Source organism: Globicephala melas, chromosome 3 (assembly GCF_963455315.2).
Source record: "Globicephala melas chromosome 3, mGloMel1.2, whole genome shotgun sequence".
Taxonomy (NCBI): domain Eukaryota; kingdom Metazoa; phylum Chordata; class Mammalia; order Artiodactyla; family Delphinidae; genus Globicephala; species Globicephala melas.
This window is the reverse complement of record NC_083316.1, coordinates 771,244-789,037: the sequence shown is the minus strand read 5'-3', so window position 1 is coordinate 789,037 and position 17,794 is coordinate 771,244. Positions and strand designations below refer to the sequence as shown.

Genomic DNA, 17,794 nt, shown 5'->3' with positions numbered 1-17,794 from the left:
TCTGCGGCACCGCCGAGGAGGGACATACGGCCCAGACAGGGTGGAGAGCAGCTGGCGTGGACGCCCCTCTGCAGCCAGCGCAGGGCAGGAAAATCAAAGCTCACACGGAGTGGGGAGGGGAGGGTTACGGCCCAGGCTTGGGTCACCAGGGCCTCCACCATGTGCAGAGCCAGGGTGCCACCTACCTTGATGCTGTCCTGCACCTGGGGGTCCTGGGCCTGCTTGGTGGTCTGGGGACTCCATTCCTCCGCGTCATGAATGTGCCGACTTGCTGGGGGTCATCTCAGCAATGATTCCGAATCAGTCCGTCCTGAGCCAGTATCGACAGCTGTGGCTTTCCGGGCTGTCCCTGGAAATCGTGTTCCGATGCGAGTGTGATTCGAGCCCCTTGGTTCCAGTCGATTCGCTCTCCATGTGGGCAAAGCGCGACGACGCTTCGCTCCTTGCTTGACGCGCGCGGACACTGGGTCCTGCGAGGGGTCGGCTCTCGGGCCACAGAAGGACCCGCGTCCCCGCAGCCCGGATCCGGGCGAGGATCGGGTACCTCGCGGCCGGGGCGCAAGACCGGAGGAGAGAAGGCAGAGACCCGGGCGGGGTCTCCGCGGCCCGGCTAGGGACGCCCACAGGACCCCAAACGCCAGACGCAGGACCCCTGCCCCCAGGCCGGCCCAACTCGAGTGGGACCGGCTGGTGGAGGTGATGCCCCCAGGGCGCCAGACCTCGGGATGAGCGGCCGCGGCGGGAGGAACGGACGGAACCGACGTCTGGGGAGAGGGGTCGGTGCAGCATCGGGAAGGCGGCCCCTGCGGCAGCGTCGGGAACAGGGAGAGTGGGCAGGAGAGGGGGAGGGAGGCAAGACCCGGCTCGGCCCCGCGGGATCCCGCGCTATGCCCCGCGCGCCCGCCACCCAGCTTCCTCCCCGGGCGGAGCGGCGGGTGGGCCAGGGGAGCCCCGCCCCAGGCAGATGCGCGGGGCAGCCCCGGGGGGCGCAAGCTCGAGTGGAAGGAGACAGAAAACCGCCCGTCTCGGTCCTGCGAGGCCTGGGACCCAGAAGGGACCCTGCTGTCACTCGCCCCAGGTTCCGGGACGCGCGAGGCCTCGGGCAGAGCGCGCTGCTGGCCGCTGACTGGCGCCGGCGGTCGGGTCCTGGGGGGCGGGGCTCGGGGGCGCGTCCGGGCTCGTCCTCCGCCCACCCGGGGCGGCACGGAGGCGGAGCCAGGGCGGGTGAGCGCCCCCGGTGGCCGGCGGGGCGGGTCCCGGCGACAAGATAAGAGCCCGGAGCGCAGCGGAACCCGAGCGGGAGCTTCCGTGGACGCTCGGTGTCAGGACCCCAGCAGAGTCGAGGCTGGGGCGCACAGGTGAGGCCGGGCCGCCCCGTGGCCCGCTCCCCGCACAGGTGCCCCTGCGCATCCTCCGGGCGCTCCGCTCCCGCCTCTGAACCCGAAGGCTGCGGCCGGGGGGCGCCGGGCCGGGGCGAGCACCGTCGGGGAGCGCCGTGTCCCGCAGGCTGCGGCGTCTCCAAAAGTCGCCAACAGTTGGGGTGCACAGCGCCGCGACAGTGCCGTTGGCGATCTTAAGGTGAGGTGGCCGAGAGGTGCGAGCCCCGGAGCGGGCACGGGGCTGATGTGCGCCCCCGTGGCCCCTGGCCCCATCCTGCCCCAGGCTCGGAGAGACGGGGCAGGGGCCGGCTGTCCCGGCTTCCCTGAGGCGCTGACCCCTCCCTGCTGAACCAGACCTGCCCGGGGTTGGGGGCACCTGGGCAAGCGGCCCCCAGAGCCAGTAGTGGTGATTTTCTCAGCCATCGCTTCTTCTCACAGGGCTTAGTCTTTGACTTTTAAGGCGGGGCAGGGGTGCAGGGTTGTGGGGTGCTGAGCGTCCAGGCTGTAGGGTCGGACTGCGGCTCTGTTTCTGTTCTCGGTGCAGAATCACACTTTCTAAGCACCACATTCGCTTTCTGTACCCAAACCTGGCCTCTGAGACCGGGGCTTCAGGGGTGGGGTGAGCTCACCCCAAATGCAGAGCCGGGGTCTGCCTGGCAGGTGGTCCCCGATGCGCCTGCGAGGGCCGCTGTCAGAGCAAACCGGCCGGGATCTGGAGCCTGCCCGGCCCTCTCCGCTGGACCCCGCTGCAGGCCCGTCCCTCCCGCTTCTCCCCACCCCCGAGTCCCTTCTGTCCCTTTTCATTCATCTCAGGAATGTGCTGTTGTGTTTGTCACAGAGACGTGGTGCATACGATGACGTGTTGTGTGTTTCTGTTCAAACTTGGGTGCAGAGGAAAATAACCCCTTTACCACTACCATCCTGCTACCTGCTGCTTCAGAGTGTGTGTGTGTGTGTGTGTGTGTGTGTGTGTGTGTGTGTGTGTACGTGTACACGTGCAAGCGTCTGCAGTTGAAACATCCAAATGCCAGAAGAAGTCATATTTGAAGCTGCCCTGGGCCTCGAGGGCCGCGTAATTTCTGTGTTACGCACTGTGTGTAATTCCTTCTGTTCTCCTTGATTATGTTACCCAGAGTTTCAAGAAGGTAACCTGGAGATGATTTCCCTGGTAAAGCTACTACGTGCAGGAGCTAGTCCTGTAAACCCCCAGGTAAATCCTGACTGGAAGGATTTACCTGACCGGGAGCTCTTGTCCCTGCCCAGCCCTTCCAGGTGTGGCCACAGGTGGACGTAGAATGTGCAGCCATTCCTTGAAGGAAACTCTTGTAATCGTTCCTTTGAAACTTTGAATTCCCGTGGCTGACTCTGGTTTTAGAATTTTGCTTTTGCCTTTGGTCTCTGAGTATAAAGAATGTATGTGCACTGTCGTATTTGAAGGTTGTCGAGATGGGGCAGGGGTGCAGGGTTGTGGGGTGCTGAGCGTCCAGGCTGTAGGGGTGCTGCCAGTTACTCCCTGGCCATGTGGGGAGTGCGGAGGTAGCATCTTGCATTATTACTAAATTAGAGAGGACACAGCCTTGCACTTGGATGGGAATGGAGAGGGGTGCGTGGGAAGGGGGGAGTGGAGCAGAGTCTGTCCTGAGGTCTCCACGGCCCGTCTCCCAGCCCCACGAGGAAGGCAGCTCATCTCCTACTGTCCTCAACCCTGGCTGTGTCCTCCTGGGTGCTTGGAGTGCGTTTGCTCTGCCCCCCAAAAATGGCTGGAAATGCCTCAGATCTGTGCTCAGGCCACCGGGTGCACCGTGATCCGGCTACTAAATCAGTGCATCCCTGTGTGTTTCTCTTTCATGCTGGTTGTAGACCAAGAGGGAGGAAGCTCTGAGTCCAGGAGGCCATGAGTAAGAGCAGGTGCTCTGTGGCACTGATGTCTTCCGTGGTGGCCACAGCTAAGGAGGCCAATGCCACCGGCCCGAAGGCGGTGGAACTCGTCCTGGTCAAGGAACAAAATGGGATGCAGCTCACGAACTCCACCCTCCTCAACCCCCCGCAGAGCCCCGCGCAGGCCCAGGATCGGGAGACCTGGAGCAAGAAGGCCGACTTCCTCCTCTCGGTGATTGGCTTCGCTGTGGACCTGGCCAACGTCTGGCGGTTCCCTTACCTGTGCTACAAAAATGGCGGGGGTGAGTGCGTCCCCCCTCCCCCGCGCCCTCCTGCCAGCCAGGGCCACACGGCTGGCATCTGGAGGAATGCGGCGTAAGTGGGGCGCAGTTTCCCCAGATGAATGTCCTGGAGCTGATGCTGAGGCCAGGAAGGCAGGGTCCCCGAGCGAGTGGTCAGAGGCACCGTGGCTCCGCTTTCCAAAGGTGACTTTCACTTTGGAAAAGAAAATTCTCCAAGGCCCAGAGAGTGGTATCTTTGGCTGATTTAACCCGTGTTTACAAGCATGCAGAGGCCCGTGGCCGTTGACAGCACCAAAGATGCCCTGGGAGTGTGCCCATCCCCCTCCCCCTGCACAGCCGGTCCCAGAACTCCCGTGTGTGGGCTTGAGGCAGAAAACTAAGAGATGGGCCAGGGTCACCACGAAAATTCGAGCTGAGAACAGGTTGGTGCCTGTTTCCCGTGAGTCCCCCGACTCTGCCAGCCCCTGTCAGGGGTCACTCCATGCCCCACACTTGGGGCTTCGGCAGGCTTCCTTGGGGAGGGCCTTCCAGGGTGCCTGGGCGTGGGTCGGCGTTTTGGCACCCCACTGGAGACCTAAGCAGGTACAGAAGTTGCCCCAAGACAGGCATCAGTCTGGGGTCTCCCTGTCTCCCCCGCCCTCCCTGGAAGAGAGCCGAGACAAAGCCCTTATCTGAGGGGGAGCCAGAGGGCTTAAGGAGGCTGAGCCTGCGGGGCCTGAACTTTGTGCCCTGAGCGAGGCTGCAGGTTCCACATGCCAGGGGCCGGGCAGGGTCACATCCCGAGGATTCACGGCTCAGGAGGGGGGAGGGGGACACAGGGCAGGCCCTGCCGCGCAGGTGGGGAAGGGACGGCGCCCAGGAGCAAAGCCACGACGTGGGCTGACCCGTGACTTGGGGAGGGAGCTGACCGGAGTCTTGGACAGCCGGGGCCAGGCATGGAGGCAGGAAGCTCACCGCCCCTGCCTGCAGGGAGCTTCAGGGAGAAACAGGGACAGGAGACGGATGACAAGGGTCGTGCCCAGGACACACGTGGTCGGCTGGGACGGCCAAGCCCTCGCCCCAATGACAACAGGCCAGCCCGTCCTCGGCCGCAGGCTGAACACGCTGTCGTGTCCCCCAGGTGCCTTCCTGGTCCCCTACCTGCTCTTCATGGTCATTGCCGGTATGCCGCTTTTCTACATGGAGCTGGCCCTCGGGCAGTTCAACAGGGAGGGCGCTGCCGGCGTCTGGAAGATCTGCCCTATCCTGAAAGGTAACGGCGGGGACGGCCCCTTGCACGCGGTGTGGACCAGGGCAAGCCTGGAGCGATTCTGAAGCAAGTCAACCCCAGCTGTGTGCGTTCAGTCCTGCTTTGCTGGGTGTCTAGGCACGTGGACACATCCTTTTAATGTTGGTCCTACTTTAAAGCTCTGTAATGACTAAGGATTTGAGTGTGTCTCCTTGTTCCCAGGTGAGGCCAGCCTGCAATGGATGAGTAGTGTTGTTTTGTCAAAGTGCTAAAACAGTAGAAAAGATAAAAAATACTCCTAGCTCTAGATCTGTCATCCGTCACCTATAATCTGTCATTCATCTATCTCTCCATCTGTATTAGTTTGCTAGGGCTGCCTTACGAAGTGCTGCAAACTGAGTGGCTTAAATAATAGATGTTTGTTGTCTCAAAGTTCTGAAGTCCAAACTCAAGGTGCTGGTGAGGTTGATTCCTTCTGAGGGATGGAAGCGGGGGGCGCTGCTCCAGGCCTCACTCCTTGGGTCGTGGGCGGCTGTCTTCTCCCTGGGTCTTCACATCCTCCCTGCATGTGTGTCTCTCCATCCAAACTTCCCTTTTTACAGGGACATCAGTCACACTGCACTAGGGCCCACCTCTGTAAAGACCCTGCCTCCAAATAAGGTCACATTCTGAAATACTGGGGGAAAACTTCAACAAATGAACCTTGGAGGCCACGATCCAACCCACAGCACGATCTGTCTACCATCTGTGGTGGAGTTCTTCCTTTTGGTGGCCTGCTGGTTGAACCCTAAGGCATGAGCCCCTTTCTCCTAGGCTAGATGATGTACAGCTCACCCAGCAATGCAGCTGCAGGGAACCCCTGGCCCAGCTCACCCCACACGCCTCTGCAGGGCGAGGCAGCAGCTCTGGGTTCAGGTGCCAGTGCTGGGCGTCCCCTTAGCAGGATTTGCTCACAGCAGTCAAGCTTAAGTAAGTCACTGGAACGGCCTCTGGTGCGCTCGGGGTTCCCGAGGGCGGAAGCGCAGGAAGCTGACGCTGCGGGCGCCTCTTCAGAGCCGGGCAGGTCGAGGGCACGGCCGGTGTCTGCGGGCAGGGCCGATACCGTCAGGGGCGGCGAGTCCACCCTGACACTTCAGGACGCGTGAGTTCATCCTGTCCTCCGGGCCTGCCGGGCAGCCAGCATCTCCCGCGATGGGCTGCGCAGGAGTCGGTAGTTACACAGCACGAAGGTGCCGGGTCGGACATGAGGCGGGCCCGCCCTCAAGTGACCGTCCTGGGGGCGCCAGGGAAGGACGCCGGCTGCGCGACACGTTTACTTCGGCCTCCTTCCCGAGAAAAAGGACGCTGACCCCAGGGCTGCAGGCCCGCAGACAGAAGCACATTTCCAGCCGTGTGTCCTACCAGAAGAAGAAGTTTCTCCAACAAAACTGCCAAAGTGAATCTCTACACTGCAGTTTGTAGAACGTCAATGAGGGGTCTCCAGGGGTCTCGAAGGACTAGTTAAGCCTGAAGAATTTGGTTACTGCAGAACATCTGACTCGAACAGTGAGAGTGTCAGCCCCTCCACGGGGAAGTTACGCGTGCAGCTGCGGGGCCGTCAGCATGGCCTGGCCTCGGAGCCTGGAGACCCGGGCAGACGCCAGCTGGCTCCGAGCTCTACTCCACGTCAAGGCCCATCCACGCTGCTGCCTCCCAGGTCTGGAAACTCATCCTCCTGGAGGGCTGTGCGGGGCCAGTGAGGCCACATGGAGAAGCACCTGCAGCGCCCGCGGGCTGGAGATTTGGGGAAATCGCACATCACAGGACGTCAGCCGTGGAGCCTTGGAATCCTTGTGTTATCAGCACAGGGCTGTTTGTTGCAGATCAGAGAATCAACGCAAGAACTTCTATGTGTGAAGAAGAGAAACCTTGAATGTTTGATACTAACGAAGCTACGATCCCTAGCAGGTGATCACCTGCTCATTCAGGTTAAGTTTCTCCATAGGATGCCCATTGGACGGGAGGTCGGCATCGCTCCTTGAGTGAGGTGAGGCAAACCATGCTGTCCTGGATACCCTGACACACGTCTTCCTTTCCTTCCTTGTCTTAAAAAAAGTTTAACTAATAAAATTGCACGTACTTTCATGTGTCATCAAGTAGGGGGAACACATGATAAACGAAGACATCAGTTAAAATGCCCCAAACGGTCATCATGGGGCTGCAGGTCCTCCAATGGGCGATTGGCGCATCCGGGCCCTGCGGAAGGGAAGCCAGCTCTCCGGGGAGCCCTCTTCCCCGTCTTTCCCTTCCCTGGACCCGGGAGTCCTTCCATGGGCCTGACAGCACTGAGATCAACCCGAGAAGGCCAGGCAGTGACGCCCACGGTCAGGGCGAGGGCCCTCAGAGGGCCGTGCCGTGTCCTTGGTCCCCGGCACTGTCCCTCCAGAGGCTGTCGGTGATGCTGAGGGCAGCCAGTGTGACCACGGGGCCTGGGACGGGGTCTCTCCAAGCTCTCCCTCCCTCCCTCCCTCTCCTTCCTCTGTCTCTGTCTCCCCTCTCCCTCTCCCTCTCCCTCTCATTCCCTCCCTGCCCCTCCCCTCCCCCTGCCCCCTCTCTCTCATAGACACACGCGCACACACACACACACACGTGCACATACATACGCACACACACACCAAGTAGATACGAAAGGCGCTCAGACCCACAGCGGAGGAATTCTCTCCTGTTTTCTTCAAAGACCTGCCAATGAGTCTTGCAAGGAATGGGAGCTGCCCCATCAGGGCGTGTCCTCCAGCCGGGGTCCTGGAATTACTCTTTGGCCCTGACCCCCTCTTCCTGCTGAAGCCAGCTCCGGGGCACGCTCTGGAGTGACCTGGCTTTAGTGGTGGAGGAGGGGGCTGTTGTCCCTCTTGAGGCCCGAGGATGCCCCGTTTCAGGTTGTCTGGTTAATTGCCTAAGAACACCCCCCCCCCCGCCACTGTGTGTACGGCATGGAAAGCACCTATTTTAGCGACTATCAAATAATTTATTATATTTTGTGGTCAGTAATATTTTAGTGTGGTTTACCAACTCTCCCTCTTTCTAAAAAGGAATTTTAAGTGGCTTGAAAGAAAACAAAATGCATGCAGAGTTGATATTAAAAATACTGAACAAACTGAGATTTAAGAAAATTGACCTTAAAAGCTGTGATCGAAATTCACACTCGGTCTCGAGCCTCCAGGACAAAAGAGGAACACATCAAGTTTTCCTTCCTATTTTCACTGGAAGTATTAGAGGGGACCGAGCCTGCCACCTCCTTGGGAGGGACGTTTCCTGTGACACAGAATAACAGAAGAAACGTATCAGGTGGGGCTTGATTTAGCGTATGTGATGACGTATGAACCCTGATCGTTCACTGAACAGGAGCGTTCTCAGAGCGAACAGGGCAGTGGATTTCGTGCGGCTGGGTCTTAAGTGACAGAAAGGAAGAAGTTGGAGGGAGGGTCGGTGAGGGGCTGCCCTTGGGCGGCCCAGGGCCAGGGCTTCCTGGGGCTCTGTGGTCCTGGAGGACAGAACTCGGACCGAAAGAATGGCTGGCGCTCACAGCCACATTCCCAGGAAATCGCTCCTTCACGCAGGCCTTTGGGGCAGCTGGACGGCAGCGCCCTTGGATGGGGGGCCCTCCGGGGCTGGTGTGCTGCGGCTGATGGGGCAAAGCCCACGTGTCCTAGGAGCCACGCCAGCCCGGGCACCCTTGTCCCTCTGCTGTGACAGCGAGAAACCTGGCCTGCCCCGCGGAGGGCTGTCCACACGGCGGTGGGTTCTGAAGGACCGGAAGCGGAGGCAGCTCTCTCCGACCCCGGATTGGACCTGCTTTAGCGTTTGATCAGAGGCTCCGTTGAGTTCCCCAAACTTCAAGCGGAGGATTTGGTGTGCAGCGCTGTCACCTTCCCAAGATTTCCGGGCAGGCACCCACAGCCGCTCACCACCACGGAACACCTTCCGGGACGCACTTCCCGCCGACGTGGCTGCCGGGGCGAGTTCACGGGCAGCCAGCCTCTCCTAAGGAGCTCAGGGAGCAGAAGTGCAGTAAAGAGTTATTTCACATTGACGAGTCCACGTTGCAGAAGGCCTTCTGAAGGAACAGTTTGGGTTTTGCCATCACTGCTACTGAGCGTGTTTTCCAAGAGGGACCACGTACCAGGGACTGTTTGCTTTTAAATAAATCACTCCTGATACTGTATCTGTTTAATATCTACACATAAGTAAATTGTAGTCCCTCTCTTTTTGCTTTCAGAAGAGGAAAGAGAATTTTAATGAAGTGTCCTGAGCAGGAAAATAGCTTCTCCTAAGGGCTAGACCCATAAAAAACAAGCCAAGCCACTCCGCGAAGACGTCAGCTTGAAGGCAAGCTCCTCCCTGGACACAGGCGGGAAAGACGGGGCAGGGCGCCCCCCAGGTTCTAAGACAGTGAAGTTACAGTCAGAGCCCAAACTAGTCCTAGCAGCAACGCCGGGAAAGAATGCTGAAACAGGAGAGCTCTGCGTGGAGCCTGTTACAGTCACCCGCAGTCGCGGGACCCGACAGTGCTTGTCCAACGCTGAATAGGGAAGAGGTCTCACTGCCAGACCGTCCGTCCACCACAGCCAGGGTGTGGCGTCTCCAAAGACTGCTCACCACTCTGTTCTGCTCCAGGAGCCAGGAGCCCCTCAGGGACTGTCAACAAATTCCAGGGCTTGTGATCCGGGAAAGGGACTCTGACAAGCCCTGGGGGCCCCAGCGTGGTCATAGGTGACCCTTGGAGACCCTGGATGGTCATGCATGGTCCTGGGTGATGTTGGGTAGACCCAGCTGACTCTGTTTGCCCTGAGTGGCCTAGAGGCACTAGGTTAGCTATGGTTAGCTATGGGTGGCCATGAATGGCCCTGGACAGCTCTAGGTAGCCCAGGTAGGCATGGATTGTCTTGGAGGCCCTGGGTGGTCCTGGATGAGCCTGGATGGCTGTGGAAGAGCGTGAAAGACCCTAGTTATCCCTTAGTGACTATTGGTGGCCCTGCATGGCTCTGGGAGGCACTGGGCATCCCTGGGTGACCCTGGATGGCCTTCATGGCCCTATTGGCATGGGTGGCCCTGGATGGCCTTAGGTGACCCTGAGCGGTTTGGGGTGGCCTTTGTCGACGTGATGTTTTGTACCCTTGGGTGTTCCTAGATGGCCCTGGCTGGGCCTGGGTGCCTGCAGACGATTCTGATGGTTTTGTTTGGCCAGTGGCCCTGGATAACCCTGGGTTGAGTTGCCCTGGGTGACCCAGCGTGGCCCTAGATGACCTTAAGTGAGCCTGGATGACCCGGACTGGCTGTGAGTGATGGTGGACAGCCACGGATGGCCCTCCGTTACCCCGTATGTCTGCGGGTGACCTGGCTGTACCAGGGCGTCCCTGGATAGCCCTGCATGTCTGGGTAGACGTCAAGAGCCACGGATGGTTTTGGAAGTGGGCAGCCCCTTCTCTGACCATGACGCGAAGTCTGGGACCCACCCTTTCCCTCGTCTTCTGGCGTGTCTGAAGGCGCTGCCTGGTTCCGGGACAGCCCAGGTGGAGCTGCGACCCGTGGGGGGAGGGGCACGGGTGAGCTGCTAATGGGGCCATGCTCTCCCCACCAGGCGTGGGCTACACGGTCATCCTCATCTCACTCTACATCGGCTTCTTCTACAACGTCATCATCGCCTGGGCGCTGCACTACCTCTTCTCCTCCTTCACCACGGAGCTGCCCTGGACCCACTGCAACCACACCTGGAACAGCCCCCGCTGCTCCGATGCCCGCGCCCCCAGCTCCAGCCCTGACCCCAATGACACCTTCAGGACCACCCCTGCCGCCGAGTACTTTGAGTAAGTGGGGGCCTCGGGGTCTGATGACACCCCCGGGGGTGGGGAGGGGGACCCGGGCCAGCCACCCGCCCCTGCTGCCTCCCGAGGATGTGGGGAGGACCCCTCCCTGGCCAGTGCCACGTCCCGTTCCTCTGGGCTCTTGTGGGCTTATTTCTGACCCCACCTCTAGCAGCTCAGCACGGCTCCTGCAGGGAGACCTCGCAGGGAAGGGAAACTGGATGGGCTGCCCCACCTGCTCCCTGCGGCCCTTTGGGGTCTGTTGGGGGGGATGGCCTGTGACCCTGCAGATGCCGCAGGGAGGAGGCGTGTGGGGCTGGGCTCCGGGGGCTGCAGCACTGCCTCCAGAGGGGGCCGGGCTCCCCTTTCCCAGTCACCTTCCCCGTTCTCCCTCCGCTCATGGCCCGGCCTCCAGCCGGAGGCAGGACCATCAGACAGTTGCCCGAGGTCTTCCCTGAGGGAAGGCACCGTCCCACTCCTGGGGCCTGTGGAGCTGGGTGAGACAGCAGGTGTGCAGGAGAGAAACTGAGCCTTCGGGCACTGGGAGAATCTGTCGTGTGGGGGTAGGAGTGACACCGCCAGAAGGGCAAGGGATGTTCATGGAACCTGCAGACATTCAGCATCTGAAGTTGTGTGTTTCAGATACTCAGGGTCTAAGTCCTTTGCTCTAGAATCCCCGCCACACGTAGGGAACGTATCTCCAGGACTGGCTGCTTCAGAAAGTGGCAGCGATGGGCAGGAACGGAGCGAGGCGGGGTTTGGGGGGCCTGGGGGGACCGCCGGAGGGATGGGGTGCCTTTCTCAGGCATTATTGGGAAGAGCATGGTTAGCGTGCGGACGAGGGTTGTGTGTGATGGGACTTGTTTAATTTTTTGGAAGATACTCTTTTGGGCAGTTTGGGATTAGAGAGTGAAGGAGTCTGGGGAGGGCAGGGAGGGAGGTTCCGCAAAGCGGGAAAGAGAGGGGCCACTGAGAACCCGCCTGCCCGGAGGAGGGAGAGTCCAAAGCTGGGGCGTGAGGGCCTGGGTCTCCAGGAGCTCTCAGGAGGGGGCGAGCGGGTTTCAGAGGACGGGCTGGAGACGAGAGTCCACCTGGGATGGGTCCCATTAGATCTGCCTGAAAGACACCAATGCGGACGTACCCGTGAGAAATGGAAACCCAGGCCCTGTCACCCGAGTGTGTGGGCAGGACACAGAGCGACAAACAAGCAAGAGATGATAGATTCGTCCAAGTAGAGGAGAGCACAGCGTTCATCAGAGCTGCCTGTGCATTCTCAGGGGCTTGTTGCCAGCCGGTTCATTACTGCATTTCCCAGACCTAAGAGCATCTCATGGACAGGTCAAAGCCCGGGCCGCAAGTACTCTCACCAGCGGCCCAGCTCTCAGGTTTCGTGTGTGATGGGAGACGGGGGGCCAGAAGAGAGAGAGGGAGGGGTGGGGACCCCTGCACCAGAAAGCAGACATGGCTGTGGGCGAGCACCTGGGAGCATCCCACCCGTCCCACCACTGACAGACGTGCAGAATCAGCTCTCGCTAGAGTTGGGTTTAAGTTATCATTTCACCAACAAAACGATGGCTAAGTTTTTAAGCTAGTGTGTCTTTTGCAATTTTAAGATGGATTTTGGTGCAATTTAGAATGTTTAGAAAGCTTTAAGAGATATCAAATGTGTCAGGTGAGGCCATTTGGGGATACTTACCTTTTGTTTGGGAGGTGTGGAAAGAGTTGATTTAACTAAATGATTTTTCAGGTGAGAAAAATAGAGGGAAAAAAACTGATTAGTCAATGATTTATTATTAAGAATGCTAGAAGGAAACATATGTGATAGATGAATTAAAAAAAAAAAAAAGAGCTCACTAGTGAAGTCTGTTTGGAAATTCCAAGTCTGGAAGAGAAAGATTGAGCTGGAAAGCTTCCTGAACCCTCCACGTAAAGGGCTGTTAGCAGGAGCAGATGTCCAACCGTATTTGGAGGTGACCCTGGGACAAAGGCGGGGCCTTTGAAGGTTTACGACGAAGTCATAGATCATTAATGACACGATGAGTTATTAAACTGAACTGATGACACGCCAGGTGATTTCACTAACGGTGGTGACTGGGTTTCCCTGAGACAGGCCCCACTGAGTGTCAGGTCTGCAAGGGTTTTCTGGAATGTAAACCCACTTTATAAAGCGGATCTTTGTGGAAAGCATTACATGTTGTTGAAGGCACGTGTAATTAGGGAGCTCACATCCCACCATGAAATTCCAGGATAACTATAATCATTGAAGTAGTAAAGCTGTAAGTGCTACAGAGTGCATGTGGGCTTCGGAAACCCCAAAAGATTGGCCCCTGTAACTCCAACTAGTGTTAAATTTCCCTCAACTCCATAAACACTTATTAAAACCACCTTCACCTACTTCCTACTATAAATTAGAACGCGATATATTTAAAGCTACAAACTTGCCTCTAAGAGACTGCTTTAGCTGCCTCCTGCACGTTTAGTATGTTGTGTATTCAAGTATTCCCTGATCTGCCTTGTGATTTCTTCTTTGATTCCCAGGAGATTTTTAGAAATTTGTTGTTTGACTTTAAAATACTTGGAGGTTTTCTAGATATATTTCTGTTATTGATTTCTAATTTAATTCAGATTTGGTGAGATAATATATTTTAAAACCTCATTATTCCTAAATATACTGAGATTTGTCATATTGCCCAATATATGGTTTATCCTGGTAAGTATTCCACGTGCACTTAGAATGTGTGTCCTGCTGCTGTTGGGTAGACATGTTGGCTGGGTCCTGTCAGCTCCTAGTGCTGTTTAAGTTTTCTACATCCTTACTGTTTATTTGTTCTATCAGTTACTGTGAAAGGGGTGTTGAAACCTCAATTATAATTGTGGATTTGCCTATTTCCCTTCACAGTTCTATCAGTTTTTGCTTCATTCATGTATTTTAAAGCTCTGTTCTAAAGTGCACACATGTTTATCAAATCTTTTAATTGAGCCCTCTTCCATTATGAAATGTCCCTCTTGGTACCATTCCTCATTCTTTTTTTTTTCTTTCTTTCTTTGGCTACATTGGGTCTTTGTTGCTGCGCGCGGGCTTTCTCTAGTTGCAGTGAGTGGGGGCTACTCTTTGTTGCGACACGTGGGCTTTTCATTGCGGTGGCTTCTCGTCGCGGAGCACAGGCTCTAGGCGCGCGGGCTTCAGTAGTTGTGGCACGCGGGCTCAGTAGTTGTGGCTCGTGGGGTCTAGAGCGCAGGCTCAGCAGTTGTGGAGCACAGGCTTAGTTGCTCCACGGCATGTGGGATCTTCCCAGAGGAGGGCTCGAACCCGTGTCCCCTGCATTGGCAGGCGAATTCTTAACCACTGTGCCACCAGGGAAGTCCCTGTTCCTCATTCTGATGTCAGCTTTGTCTGATATTAATATGATCGCTCCAGCTTTCCTATGAATAGTGTTTACATGGGATATCTTCTCCATCCTTATGTTTTAAACCTATATGTATCATATTTGAAGTGGGTTTCATGCAGACAGCACAGAGTTGGTTCTTGCTTTTTTATTTACTATGACAATCTCTGTCCTTTAATTAGAGTGTTTCCAATCAATAATTATCAGTATGGTTAGGGCTTAGTCTTTCGTCTTGCTTGTCCCACCGGTTCATTGTTTCTTGTTTCCTCTGTTTATTTTCTTTGGAATTAATTCATTATTTTGGCTTCCACTTTACCTACTCCATTGGCTAATAAGCTCTAGCTCTTCTTTTCTTGTTTTGTTTTGTTTTCTTGGCCACACCACACGGCATGTGGGACCTTAGCTCCCCGACCAGGGATCACACCCGTGGCCCCGGCTTTGGAAGCGTGGGGTCTTAGCCACTGGGCCGCCAGGGAAGTCCGTCTAGCTCTCTGTCTTCATTTTTAGTGGCTGTTACAGGGTCTGCAACCTGCGTCTCTAAGTTATCACAGTCTACTCGCTCCTGACCGTGTGGCCCTGGGCCAGGGCTGGGCTTCTGTGGGCCCCCAGCGTGCGGTGGCCCACCTGCTCTGCTCACCTGGAGGGTGGGCCCTGCATCTCCACTAAGGCTGGGGTCCTGGCCTTTCTGGGGTGGGGGGCGAGGGGTGGGGGTCTCCATCAGGCCAGGTCCCTGCTGCCATGCCGAGTGGGGGAGGGCGGGTCTCTGCACAAGTGCAGCCCCCTGTTCCAGTTCTGGGCAGGGAGGCAGCCCCCCCAGGACCCCCATCTCCTTCCTCTCCAGGCGCGGCGTGCTGCACCTCCACGAGAGCCAGGGCATTGACGACCTGGGCCCTCCCCGGTGGCAGCTCGCATCCTGCCTGGTACTGGTCATTGTCCTGCTCTACTTCAGCCTGTGGAAGGGAGTGAAGACTTCTGGGAAGGTGAGGCAGCAAGGCTCGCCAGCTGGGGAGTGGACAGGTGGCCGTGGTGGGTTGGGAGTGGATAGGTGGCCGTGGTGGGTTGGGGAATGGATAGGTGGGCCATGGTGGGTTGAGGAGTGGACAGGTGGGCCGTGGTGGGTTGGGGAGTGGACAGGTGGGCCGTGGTGGGTTGGGGAGTGGACAGGTGGGCCGTGGTGGGTTGGGAGTGGACAGGTGGGCCGTGGTGGGTTGGGGAGTGGACAGGTAGGCCGTGGTGGGTTGGGGAGTGGACAGGTGGGCCGTGGTGGGTTGGGAGTGGACAGGTGGCCGTGGTGGGTTGGGACAGGTGGCTGTGGTTGAAGAATGATGTCAGGAGAGTGCTTTCAGCGTGAAGACAAGCACAACAAAATATTTTTGCTGATGAAAATATTTTGGTCCTTATCTGGGCGCCCAAAGCAACGATGACCAGAATGCCCCCGTCCCTCGGGCTCACACCTGCAGGGGCTCTCCAGCACCTGAGGGTCTTCCGACGGCCACAGGGGCTTCCTCCACACCCCCGCGGCCCAGAGTCCATCTTTCACAAGTGAGCCAGGTGCCCATTTGCACAGTCAGTGCAAATCACTCACATCTGCCTCATCAGGAGTTCAGCCAATGCTGCCTACTGCCAGAGCCCAAGTGCAGAGAAGGAGGGCTCCTTCCTTGCCAAATTGTTTGTCCATTTTAATCCCCGGGAAAGACAACATACAGGATAGAAGGCACTGGACAGTCTCGCTCCAGGAGGCATTTTTTGAGCTGGCGTCCTGTGACTGTTTGGGCGCCGGGCTTCCCAGTCTGAGGTCCCCCTCTCTGAGCACAAACCATGAGGGTGGCCGGGGGCCGGTGCGGCCTGGTGACACTGTGCGCTCCCCAGGTCGTGTGGATCACGGCCACCATGCCGTACGTGGTCCTCTTTGCGCTGCTCCTGCGAGGCGTCACCCTCCCTGGGGCCGTGGACGGCATCAGAGCGTACCTGAGCGTGGACTTCCATCGGCTCTGCGAGGCCTCGGTGAGTGCGCCCTCCGCTCGCGGCCCCAGTCCTTGTGGGTCACGGGGCTCTACATCCCAGGCAGGAGACCCCAAAGGCTCACTCCCCCCGCTGTGTGCTGGGCCCACCGAGCAGAGTTCCCTGTCCAGGTGACGAGGGGCCGTGTGGGCACAGCAAGCAGCTGAATGGACCAGAGTAAGGACATTAGGGGAACAGGTCACCCAGGTTTCTGCAGGGAGAGAGCGGGAGTCGGCTGCCTCTCGACCTCTTCGCCGTGGGCCGTGCTCTCCCTGGAGGAACGCTCCCGGCTCCTGGGATGAGCACCTGTGGGGCCGCCCGGTCTGTGCCCGAGGCTGTTGCCGCTCAGCTGGATCGCAGCCGCAAGCTCTGGCCCCGGATGCATCCTCGGAGCTGGGCTGAGGCTGCGTGAACTAGGGTCCCCCTCGGGGAGCCAGACCTTGATGGTCAAGCACCCGGCGCCCCCGGCATAAAGGCGCGATGTGACCGCATCGTGGCCAGAACTTACTCCACAGTCAGGCTGCAGGTTTCTTCAGCAAAGGAAGAAGTAATTCTGGGTTGAAGTATGAGAAGACAACCTCATGAAGAGAGGAGGCTCTGCCAGGCAATGGCGGGGCGGCGGTGGGTGGCGGGAGAGAGAGAGAGAGAGAGAGGCAGCAGCATCGCAGGGAAACAGGCCCAGAAGCGGGGAGGCTGGGCGGGAGGCAGGGTCACTGGAAAATCAGGTGGACTAGACTGGGCAGAGGGAGGGGCCCCAGTGGCCACCCAGGGAGGCTGAGCTACCGGGAGCAGCACGAGGGCGAGGGCGTGGGGCCCGGGCCTGACGCTGCCAGGTTGTGAGAGGGTCGGCTGTGGGGCTCATCGGGCCGGAGGAAGCACCGCCTGGGGCAGCAGTGGGCAGGAAGGGCGAGAAGGGGAGGCAGACGTGGCTCCGACCCCAGGAACCATGGGAATGGGGGGCGCTGGCAGGGCGGAGGTCGGGCGCCGAGGGGCAGCGAGAGGAAAGCCCCATGGTCTCGGCCCCACAAGCACACAGGCGAGGGCAGCCGTGAGCAGGGCACCAGCCGGGCAGCCCACCCGAGGACCGAGGCTGTGAGGACAGCACACGGGTCTCCACGGACAGCTAAAGGCAGAGTCCGTCCAGCAGCGGGTCCGGGGCCCCACAGCTGCAGAGCCGAGCCCGGGGAGCTGAGAGGTCAGCAGGGCATCCGTCCTCAGGAAAGCCCGTGGCAGCTGGGGGGTGCTGGCAGGAGGAGGTGGCCTTGGGCGTCCAAGGCCAGCTGGGCGTGATCTGGAAGTCAAAGAGAAGTGGGGCGTCAGGAAGGACAGGCGGCATGAGGGTGCGCAAAACAGATGCCAGGGGTGTGAAGAAATCAGAGAAAAGTAGGAACCGGTGGTTGTCACAAGCGAGGTAGATTGGCAGATGGACGAGACAGATAATAGATTTCAGTGGACGGATGATGGATCATAGGCAGACAGGCAGTGGATGACAGATGGATGACAGAAGGACAGGCGTAGGTGGTGGGCGACGGAGACACAACAGGACTGGACCTGACCTGAGTGTCCCTGCCTCTAACAGTCCCGTCAGCTAGGGAGGGGAAGAGCAGAGACCAGGACAGAGCAGGCCCACAGCACTGGGCTCCTGGGAGACCACAGTCCCCAAAGGACAGGTCTATGCAGTCCCCAGCGCAGAGGCTGGGGCCGTTCCTGGTGCCCCCGTGGGGTTCTGGCTGACTCTGCACCACGTCCTCCAGGACAGAGCAGGGCCTGGGCCTCACCC

General features: G+C 58.5%; 1 protein-coding gene across 1 annotated transcript in view; it reads left to right on the top strand.

The window, feature by feature from the left end:
• Nucleotides 1-3,273: 3,273 nt before the first annotated feature.
• Nucleotides 3,274-17,794, top strand: part of SLC6A3 (solute carrier family 6 member 3) — a 34,807-nt gene continuing 20,286 nt past the window's right edge. The window contains exons 1-5 of the mRNA XM_030856526.2: nt 3,274-3,559; nt 4,680-4,811; nt 10,405-10,630; nt 14,855-14,993; nt 15,883-16,017. Of these exons, the coding sequence (XP_030712386.1) occupies nt 3,274-3,559; nt 4,680-4,811; nt 10,405-10,630; nt 14,855-14,993; nt 15,883-16,017 (918 nt within the window). The remainder of the gene's footprint in view (nt 3,560-4,679; nt 4,812-10,404; nt 10,631-14,854; nt 14,994-15,882; nt 16,018-17,794) is intronic.